General features: G+C 51.7%; 1 protein-coding gene across 1 annotated transcript in view; it reads right to left on the reverse strand.

Moving 5' to 3' along the window:
* Positions 1-251: 251 nt before the first annotated feature.
* Positions 252-10,814, reverse strand: part of CADM1 (cell adhesion molecule 1) — a 314,581-nt gene continuing 304,018 nt past the window's right edge. Inside the window, exons 13-14 of the mRNA XM_019470503.1 lie at positions 2,001-2,132; positions 252-581 (exon numbers count right to left, since the gene is read on the reverse strand). Of these exons, the coding sequence (XP_019326048.1) occupies positions 463-581; positions 2,001-2,132 (251 nt within the window). The 3' untranslated portion in view covers positions 252-462. The remainder of the gene's footprint in view (positions 582-2,000; positions 2,133-10,814) is intronic.

Genomic DNA, 10,814 nt, shown 5'->3' on the forward strand with positions numbered 1-10,814 from the left:
ACACCTTGAAAGAAACCCACCTACTCCAAGGGGTCCCAGCAGGCAACTCCAGAAACAGAACAGGAAAGGGGAAACGAAGAGCCACAGAAACCCGAAGGGAACTAACGCACAGAAGCCCCTCTTCTTCCCAGCCTCCCCCCCGACCCGAACGAACAGAAATTAAACAAGGCACAGAATCTTCTGCAAATGACTTCACTAAACTAAATCCAAGCTGGACTTGGCCAAAAAAAGAAAACCCAAACAAACTGAGGTGTCGAACAGCAGAGTGTACTTTACGAGGAATATTTTTACACAGCAAATCCCGGACCCTCCCAGCCTGACGACTCTCCACCCATTTGCTTTTTTTTCTTTAAAAAAAGACACAAGCTGGTTGCAACTTCCAATATCACTGTCTCTTTAGCGTTTAAATAGGGCCAGTAGTAACCGTCCACGGTTGGACACCTCATAGAAACCAAGGCTGCTCTAGATGAAGTACTCTTTCTTTTCTTCGGAGTTGTTTTGTCCTCCTTCTGCATTGATGATGGCTGTGTCTGCGTCGGCCGCATCGTCTGCTCCTTTGGCTTCGTGAGTGAAGTAAGTACCTGAAAGGGAAGCGGGAGGTTGCGTGACTCGTCGCAGGTCTCTGCAAGGTGCTAAGAGAGCGAGCGACGGAGCCGCGAGCAGAAGGGGGAAAAAACCACGCCACCGGGAAAGAACCGGAGGCTGAACGCGAGGGACTGAGCAGCCGAGATGCTGTTCACCAGCAAGACCGCGCCACAGACCCGACGACATCGGGGCAGGGCTTCTTCCAGTCCTGCCCCAGGCATCCAGATGAGCAACCCCCCTTTCGCTTTAATAGGAGCTGGGCATTTAGCCTCCGTAAAGCGTGAAAATACCAGGCTGCGGCGTGAAAAACCAGTGCCGGCAACAAGCAAGGCTGACGCCGCCCGGTGCGGGAGCTCCCTGCTCCTGCCCTGCCGCTGGAGATCCCCAGGGCCGACCACGCACCGGGCACCGCCGTCCCTGCTCTGAAACGCGACGGCGCGTCGCTCTCTGCAGTGTCTTACTCGGAAAAGAAATGCGGTCACAGCTATTTCCCCCTCTCAGAAGCACACAAATATCGGTAAAATTGCGTTTTACACGCTTTACTTAAGGGAGGCAAATCTTTCATCTCCACTTTCTCTCTCCCCTAATGCGCTTTAGGCCCCCTCCCCCCCCCTTCTCCTCTCTTCTCAACATTATTCACTCCATCCCAGCTGTGGTCGTAACCGGCCTCTCATTCTCTCTCTGCTTTTCCAAATAAAACCCGGTTAACATTAAATCCTTTTGTACAAACATCTGTACAGAGGAACGCTCACAATGTTGCGTGTGGGTTTAGATTTGCTCTGGAAGTTGTAACGAGTTCCCAAAATGGACTGGTTTGCACATGAACCACAAAAGCAAGAGAGCGTGGCACCTACGTATCGGCTCAGGTCAGCTGGGTTTTGTAGAGGGACTTCCAAATTTCAGTTTCAACCTCTGTGCCGACGTGCTGGCTGCCAGCTTCGGGGGCGAGCCGAGCTGGCGTGGCTCTGTGCATCGGTACACACCGTAATTACCTCTGCTACCTGGGACTGTAACGGGAGGTACTGTGGGCGATGGAGCGCTTCGAGAAGAGCTCAGCGTGCCCCATGACGGGAACTGCTGCTCCAGAAAGAGAATACAGCTCGTTTGTCAGGTATCCTGCTGCTACGATGCCGTGGAAGGGACAGTGCCTCCAGTGGTACCAACACCTGCAGGCCTTAGCGCTGGCAGGTCGGGTAGGGTCTGCGTCTGGGGTAAACCACTGTCCGGAGCCCCGGGTGCCCGGAACATCGACGGGCTGCTCCAGCCTTCCTCCTTTTCCCATTTCAAAGGCCCTTCAGGAGACATCCTTCCAGAGCAACAAGGGGGGGGTCTCTCGCGTCAGACAGAACAACATCACGAGCAAGGGGAAACACGTGCCAAGTCCTCTCGTTTTCCAGTTTCGGTCTTTGTCTTACCTTTATGTCTGGCAAAATATCGCCCTAAAATGATGAGCAGGCAAAGCATTGCAAACACGACCACGGCCACGACGCCGCCAACCACCGCATGGTCCACGCTCCGTATTGCCCCTTCCTCACCTGCACGAGAATCTGTTGAGATCAGAAGAGGAATAAGAATTCGGGACTTATTACGATGCGCTCCGAAGGGTTTGGCTGCAGCTGCTCTCAGGATGGGAAAAGCCACCCTTGCGCTCTCAAAAGGAAGAGGGGTGAAGCACGGAGCTATCTAGACAGATGAGTTCGGGCGGAGGAACTTTGCCCAAAGCCGAACTGATCTGGCGGCTCAACTTGCAAGGTGTTTCCCGCTATAAGCAGCAGCACTACGACTACGCACGTGGAAGACAGCTGGGAGAGGGAGGAGAGGGAGAGGAGAGGGGAGGAGAGGTGGAGTTGTTGGTGGGTACGTGTTTTGGGAAATTGCCCTCGAATCCTCCCCAAATTTGAACCTCCCCGGGGGATGGGGGCACAGGGAAGAGCAGTACAATGCGGGAATATTAATCATTAGCTCTGGAGAAACATCCCTGTTGAGAACATTTCAACTTCAGCCCAAAAAGCTCCTTGACCAAAAAAACCCACCAACCCAGCACGGTAAGCGCGTTTGCAACCATCCTCTCCCCCAGGCCAGCAAGATTACGTCATTGAACACAACCTTTCCTGTTCGATGCCGTTCTCGATGTCTGGAGACACAAAACTCCTAACCCAAACTATAAAAACCTCCTCAAAAGCAGAGAGCGAGCAATAATTGTGCGGTGCCCCCAGCTGCTTCGTTTCATTTATTTAACTCCTCGCCGTGCAATTAGTTTTCTTCTGTAAGCGCCTCTCCCTCAGGACGCCGTCACCCGGGAGAGGAATGACTTATTTGGCGGAGGAACAACTCCGAAATGAACCCAGAATGAGCTATGGCCGTGTAAAATGAATGTATAGCAGTGTAAACAACTTTAATTTAAGAATGCAGCTACATCAACCCTCACTGCAATCCTAATGGCAACCGAGATTTATCACGTAGTAAAAAACAATTATTCTCCCGTTGATTAATACATTAACATTTTGGAATAGAAGCTAAACCATTGTCTCTTTTTTTTATTGAGTCAAGCCCGACACCTCCATTAAAATGATTTACCGGCCATACCTTACAATTTAAGCACAGCAGCAACAGAAACGGTAAAAATCTTTTAACTTTACATGATTTGTGAAGTCATATGTGAAGGATTTACCATTTAAATCTTTCACTACAAGAAGCACATGGCCTATAAATCTGTCCTGCATGCAGTTGCCCAGACACCTAAGAGAAATGCATTTTACCGGGAAGACTGAGAGTGCAAATGCAAGTCAATTTTTAAGAAAGATTTATCTCCGTCTCCCTCCAAAGAACAGAGCAAATCTCTGAAGCCTCCACCTCTAATAATATTTGAAGTTTATCGATCAAGCGTACAGATCCGTGACAGCTAAAGGTAATGGTGCTCTTTTGAGCTGAAACCCGATACAAAGCTTTCGAGCAGCAGCCCGGGATTTACGCTTTCTATCGATATTTCCAATTCTGCTCCAAGATTAAGGACTGAGGGACCTAAGTAAATAACTCGTGACTGAGAGGACTATAAAGCGCCTTTTAATTAAAACAATTTAAGAAAAAAAACCCTTCGAGGGTTCCTTCGAGTAACTTCTAAAAGCGGGAGCAGCAGAACTTCCCTGCTTGCCGACGGGAAAGGCGCCCGGGGAGGCGCAGCGGGGTGCCAAGCAGACCACCTCGCCTGGGCAAAGACCCCGTTGTCTGCCCGGGACAGCAGCAGCTGGGGGAAAAAAAAAAATCAGCAATCCCGGGTGTTCTCCTGGGTGTTCCGGGTACCCACCGCTCGAATACAGCCTCCTCACTGCGGCTTTTAGCTCGGCTAACGCGGGCCTTTAAGGACTTACTCTCCGTAAAGCAACCAAACCCGGCTCATCCGCCGGAGCAGCTGCTTTAGGCAAGCTCCACTCCATTTATTTTATTTTTTTTTTTTTAAGAAACTTAGCACCCAGTTCCGCTCGGCTGCACTAAGGAGGAGACAGCAGCATCCCGGACTGGGAGGATGAATGTCTCGCTGACATCTGGAACAGCTGAGGAGAACAAACACACTGAGTTACGGCTCTGTAACGTGCTTCGAGCAGGATTTTGCATCAAGAGGCATTTTTGCTGCATCACCATAAATTAAAGTTCTGGAAAGACAAACCCTTGGTGCGCTCATCCCGGCAGCGGCAGCCTCCGTGCCGTCACACCGACCCACACCTGCAGGGTTACTCGAAGCCGTGCCAAAGCCTCGCGCCTGACATCCGTCACGGCTTCCCTTCAATTTGCAGTCAGGTCGAGAGCCGGGGAGAGGGCGGCTCCCCGAGAAGGGGCTTTTCCATAAAGCACGGCGAACCGTTCGGGCCAGAACACTTTGTTAAGTACAATTTCGTCTATTGGGACACGCAGGGCCGTTTTTCTTAATTATTTCTGTTAAAAAAGACCTCTGCGAAGTGCCCGCCGCAAGTTTATTTTATCGTGTGCGTGGCTAAGTAGTGCACCTTCAAGCTTACACGCTACGTTAAAACCAAACACCTTCTGAGGATGTCTACCGGTTGCGAACCGTCCGATAGCAAGTCTGCGAGGCGGCCGAGAGCGCGCTCTTCGCCTGCGAGGCACCGCGTTTACGCTTGTACCAGATTAGCAGGCGAAGGGAACGGCTCTTGGTGTCCCACTGCAAACGCGCGGGGGGGCCGATTCCCCAGCAGCGCCGCACGCATTCGTCAAGTCGCAGCGGCGCTACCCAACGACGGAACCTATTCGCTTGCCCACCCTCGCTCGTGACAATTCCTGACCTAAGGGCTACTCTACGGGCCAGAGGGACGCTGCGGCACCGACGCAGCCTGCGGCAGGCTGGGGTCGTGGCACGGCTTGTCAGCGACAGGGAGCGAGAGCCTGCCGGCTCCTGGGGCCTGCAGCAACGTCCTAAACTTGTCTCTGCAGGTGAAACAGGCGGACGGTCTGCCTTAAAATAAACACGCCGCATGTAGAGGCATTAAAACGCTTACGCTTATCAAAATAAAATCCGCCTCCTATCTTTTCCGTGTTGCATCGATTTGCTCTCCAAAGATAACCTACTTGCAATCTTTAAGAAAAATTCAGATTTTTGAAAATCCTTCAGGCCTCTCGTGTGTCTTTTCCTTCTTTCTAAACGGGAAAGTAAACCCAGGACACCTCGAGAGGCCAGGGAGCACGATCCCCACGGCAAGGTCAGCGATGCCTGCAGCACTGCCAACCCTGCTTTCTTCCTCCAGCTCCGAAATAAAACCCTCCAGTGACGGATCTTCCAGCTATTCCAGCGTGAGGCCGTTCCCTTTGCTAGATACCCCTCCTTCCAACACCTCTTCTCCGCCTCAACTTCCAACATCCCATCCAGGTCCGTATGCTCCAACGCAGTTACCCAAGGCCAAGCCAGTCCCGCCCTCCAGCGCAGAAGGCAAGGCAAAGCCGGCGGCTGACAGCCGACGGACCCCGTCTCCAGCAATTTTAGACACCGCTCCAAGCAAATCGATTCGTAGGCCACCAGCACGAGAGCGGCCGTTTCATTTCCTGTCACTCGTTATGTCTTGGGTAATTAAAAGAACGCGTCCGGTCTACGGAGCCAGGAGTCATCCCCCAAATTTGTGCCAAGAGAGAGAGACTTGACCTTAGAAACCGGAATCTGCTTCGAAATGCTGTCTCCGATTCACAAAAGCTATTCCCGCTTCATATCTATGATTAAAAAAGAAATCACAACTTTATTACTGAAGAGGGAACAGACGAGATGGCAGGAACTGACAAAATGCCACATTATTTGCTAATCCTAATATGTTATTCTTCCCTAAGATTTGCTTTTCTCAGCACCAATTCAATTATAGATGCTACAAATCCTTCTGACATTTAATTCCCTCTTGTCAGAGAGTAGTAAATGTATACATGCAGAGCTTTCCCATTAAGATGTTAATATATATTGGAGCATGCCGGCCTTTAAATCGAATAGTCAGAATTTTCCTGTTGCAGTTACGCTTCTGGTTTGCTCGTGGTTTTTTTTGCGGGTGGGAGCGGGAGGAGGGAGGGAAGGGCAAGGGAAGGTGCAGACATGGCTGCATGTTGTGACCAACGTGCACACCTACGTGCCTACGCTGCAGCTACTTTGCACCTCAGCCGAACCCCATTTCGTGGGGTGGTGCTTTGCACGACACCAAAGCACCTTAAAGGAAAACTGCAGCCATAAGGGTACGATCCGCTTGCAAAAAGTGAATGTATGCCGAAAAAAAAGCAATTTTTCTCTTAAGCTGCTGTGATGCCTCCCCCGAGAGACCGGTATGGTTGTGCCCTGCGTTAGAGGGATGCCGTAACTTCATCTGACGTAGCGCTGAGCTCGTCTGCACGAGATGCAGCTCCATAGACAGCAGCAGAGAGCACCGTAGACCCGTTCCAAATTCTGGCCAGGAGGAGACTTTGGCAGCTGTGAATCAGTTTTTGCGTCTTCTTGTAACCAACCGCTCACGTAATCAACAAAAAAAGAGATTCTACTGCGTGGAACGCGAACCCTGAAGTCTTCCTTTAAACAGAAAGTGCAATTCGTGAAACGACAACGTAGGCAGAAAAAAAAAAGGCATTTTTGACTGCTTCCTACTTGCCGCCGTACTAACAGAACTTATTCTGAGCGTCGGGAGCAACACGTAGCAGACGTTTAGCTGGTTATCTTCCACGTAAGTATTGCCAACTAACATGCGCGTTTTAAACCCGCAGCTTCTTAGTTATGGGTGGTGGGTTTTTTATGCAATGGGAGACACTTTTTAAAAAATAAACGTGTTCACGATCTCAAGTTTTCTAACGTTTTTGCAGAGGTAACTGTTTAAAAATAGCTTTCTGTGGACTGTCTCAAGAGCATGAAAAAGAGCTGGCAGATTTTAATAGCAGCGTCCCAACAACGTCGGTCAAGCACTTACAGCAAGGCTTAGCAGATGGAAGACTTTTCTCCTCCCAGCTACTCAATAAAAAGGTTCCATTCGATTCTCTTTTTAACGAGGCTTTAAAAAAAAATATACACCTCTCTCGGTATACACACACGTATTCCAGCTTCCACTCTTTTAGTAAGCGGCAGCATCTCAAGATTAAGAGGAAGACTAGATTGGACCTGGCTGACTTTACTAGCTAGTATTTTAAATCTCTATTATACCCGCTCTAAAAGCTTCAGACCTATTAGGAGCAAACCACTTCTTAATTTTTAACTTCAGCGCTCACCGGGTTCTCAGAACTGGGCCCCGTGAAGCTCGAAAAGCCAGGTCTGGGATCACCTTTGGGACAGGGAGCCCTCTGCCCGCACAAGCACCCTCGAGTGCCCGAAGGCAGGGGCTCCTCCCCAGCGCCAGAGCAGCCCGGGTCCGGGGCTGAGCTCAGCACCCAGCCTTCCCATCGCCACCGCTACTTCAAAGAGCATCTCTCGCCGCTTGCCCTGTGTGCTTCCAGCACCGTTTCCCATTAAGGCTCTCCATCTCTCAGTACCAGAGCTGTGATACTAAGCGCGGCACTCGGAGACGTAGCCTTTCCCGTGTTCGCTCGGGAAGGTGCCCGTTTTGGTCTGGCGCCTGCTGCGTGGGAGCTCCCGTCTCCTGTCCTTGCTCCTCATCTTCCTCCCTGCTTTACCTTCGGCAGGCCAACGGTCTGCGACACGTTCGGGGTATCTCTGAACGGCCCTGAACTCGTTCTACACGCGTTTGTGCTGTAAAGGCAGAAAACTGATGGAGATTTTTGTGAAAACATAGTATAGATGTTAACTTTGGCATACTTGGATTTACTGCTGCACCCCCGCAAAACTTTATCTTCTATTTCTTGGTGAAAATTTATTTCAAGCCATTGACGCCGGACAAGGCGGGCGGAGTTTGTGTGCGCGCCTAATGTGAGTGTATACACACACACCCGTGACAGCTACCTCCCAGGACGTTAACGTAACATCTGCATCACGGTAGGGGAAAAGAAAACCTAAATCGCTTTCTCTGAAGAATTCCCGACTTTAACTCTTGTTAAAGTTTAGTTTATTAAATAATTAACAGGCCGCCGTGACTGGAGCTCCCACAGTCGCCGCTGGTCACCATTTCGGTGCTAATGGCCTGAAGTCACTTGCGTGCTTCCGAAAAACCGATGAGCCAACCATTCCTCTCTGCTACGAGGTAGGAAACTCAAAGCCAGCGCTAACATTTCCCCACTGAACTTGCGGTTAATCCTTTTGTGGAATGACGTTTTCGGAAGGGTGGAGCAGCACGAGAAGTTGGGGTTGGCGGGGGCTGCTGGTGGGCAGGGCTGGGGGAAGAACAGGCTGTCGTTACTGCAGAAACACTACAGAACACTTATCCACGGTGTGGGAGGACAGAAATCACTGCCTGGGTACGAGAGGATGAGCAGTAATGTCATTCATTACTATAGCGCGGCATTAAAGCGTGCTACCCCTACTCTAATTTATTGATGGACTGCTAAAGAGTAGCGTTAACCCGTTTGTCGCGTTGTAATTGAATTTGGTCTCGTTTAAGCCAGAGAAACTCGAGGAGTTCGTCCTTCTTCAATCGATAAGCTCCCCTTCAGTGACCCGTTTCAAGATCGCTTCATAAAAAATAATGCGCTTTGTTTTAATAAATTTAATCACTATGACAGGTGCTCAGTGTTTATCGGTTGTTTCTTCAGACGCCTCTCTGCTCGAAAATGGAGCCCCACTCACAATCAATAGCAATTGATTCATCAGCATCCCCCTCGAACAAAGGTGCTAATCAGGTTTTGATTAGTTAATCAAACCCGACGCGAAGGCCACAATGGGTCCTTCTTGATTGTTCCCTGCTTTACCAGAGGCGTATCGACACTCTCGAGCAAAGCAGAAAGACCGCAAGGCACCTGAGGGGCCCGGGATACAGGCGTGCCGATTTAGGGTAAGCGGGTTATTACAGTCGCCGCACACGGCCGCCTGTATGCACAGACCTGTATGCGTCTTTGGGCACGTGCGTGCGTGCGTGCATACGTACGCACACGCGCAGCTGTACAGCAGTTTGCCCGGCGATTCCCAGCGCTGCAGGAATCCTATCTGCGAGGCTGCGCCGGGCTGAACAAACGCTGCAGCAGAATAAGAAACCCTGCGCCGCGGGCGCGCAAGGCCGACCCTTTCCCTTCCCTACGGTTTTTCTACGTTAGGAACGAGAGGAGGTTTGCGCGTGGTACGGACACACACAGCTCGACCAGGAAAAGCGAGTACAGCTCTGGAAACTAGCTACTTGGACGGAAGGCAAGGGATGCATTACTTAATTGCATGGTTGGCAGAGCCTCCGTTGAAGCGTTTAGCAGGGCAGGAGTACCTGAAAGGAACAGCACACTGAGCAAACACCGCGGCAGCACCAACGCGTTCAGCACACCACGATCCGCCCGGGGCGAGCCGAGGCGCGGGCACGCACCCCTGCATCCCCGTGAGCTCACGGGCCGGTCCCAAGGGCTCCCAGCACCCGGTCCCGCCGGAGCCTGGGGGGGGGGGGGGGGGGCCGCGGCGCGCCAAGCTCAGCTCGGCACTCACCTGGACCACCCGTCTGAGAGCCCACGCGTGCCGACCCCAGTCTGCAAATGGGATCTGACTTCAGTTTCCCGGGAGTCTGGGCACGGGTGATGGGGTGGGGGGCAGAGTTCCCTTCGTAGGAGAGAACGGCCTGGGGCCGTTTCTCTAGTGACACTGGCACGTTCGGCTTGGCATGATTACCCTTTGGGCGTGCATCAATAACCGAGAGCAAAACAAGCAAAATTTTGAAATTCTTGGGGGGGGGGACGGACCCCGGCAGTCAACGTGGATGCTCCAAAATGGGTGTATGGTAGTGTGCAAAGGGTGCTCGCCCATCTGCTGGCCGTCGCCAGCAGCTGTGCTTGCACTGCTTTCTGTGAAGTTTTGGGGGAATTCGGGCTTAGGTTTCAGATTCGGAAAAAAAGGAAACGTTGAGCTATGTTATCAGGAAAAGGCGCTAGCCGTTCAACACGCCCACAGCTTCTCCGTGGCGTGCCGCACGTGGCTTGGCCGCGGGCACCGGGCGGGGACAGAGGCACTCAAGGGGACGGCAGGGCTGCTAGCAGACACCCATTTTGAGGAACCGCGTTGAGGAATGGTTTCCTGTTCTTCTCTTCAATTCACCAAAAGGTGTATTTTTCTTTAAAAAATACGAATTAAAAAAAATAATAGAGCTTACCAGAGCAAAACAATTCTTTCCCATCCCCACAGCGATATTTAACAGACACCTAGTGCTTCTTACCTATGAGATCTGGCCCAGGCCTGCAATAATAATTATTAGTATCGCTCAGGTGTTAGCATACATACTGAATTAATCAATCATTTCTGACCTCTTGGCCAAAGCATACCTATAGTGGCTTGCAGGAAGAGAGACGCTGCCGATTGGATCGGATCAAAGGAAAGCGTTTTACGGAACGCGATCAGGACTCGGGGGTTTGCCCCTTTTTTGCGTCAGTTTGCGCTCAGCGTCCAAACCCCCGAAGGGAACAGCGTTGGACCGCGACCCTGCTGGGCAGGGCTCCTGCCAGGCGGAGGCGGGAGGGCTGCGGTCCTGCCCCGGGGCCGAGCGCCGGGCCCCCTCCCCGCTGCGCTGCCCGCCCCGGGCTTCTTTATCGTGCGGTAAAGCCGTCCGGCGCTCGGCCTCAGAGCCCGCCCGCAGGAGGGCAGCGGGTGAAAGGAGTCTGCAGAGACGCTCCGAGGAGGGGGAGCAAACAAA

The sequence above is a fragment of the Aptenodytes forsteri genome, unplaced genomic scaffold, assembly GCF_000699145.1.
Source record: "Aptenodytes forsteri isolate BGI_AS27 unplaced genomic scaffold, ASM69914v1 Scaffold187, whole genome shotgun sequence".
NCBI classification, from domain to species: domain Eukaryota; kingdom Metazoa; phylum Chordata; class Aves; order Sphenisciformes; family Spheniscidae; genus Aptenodytes; species Aptenodytes forsteri.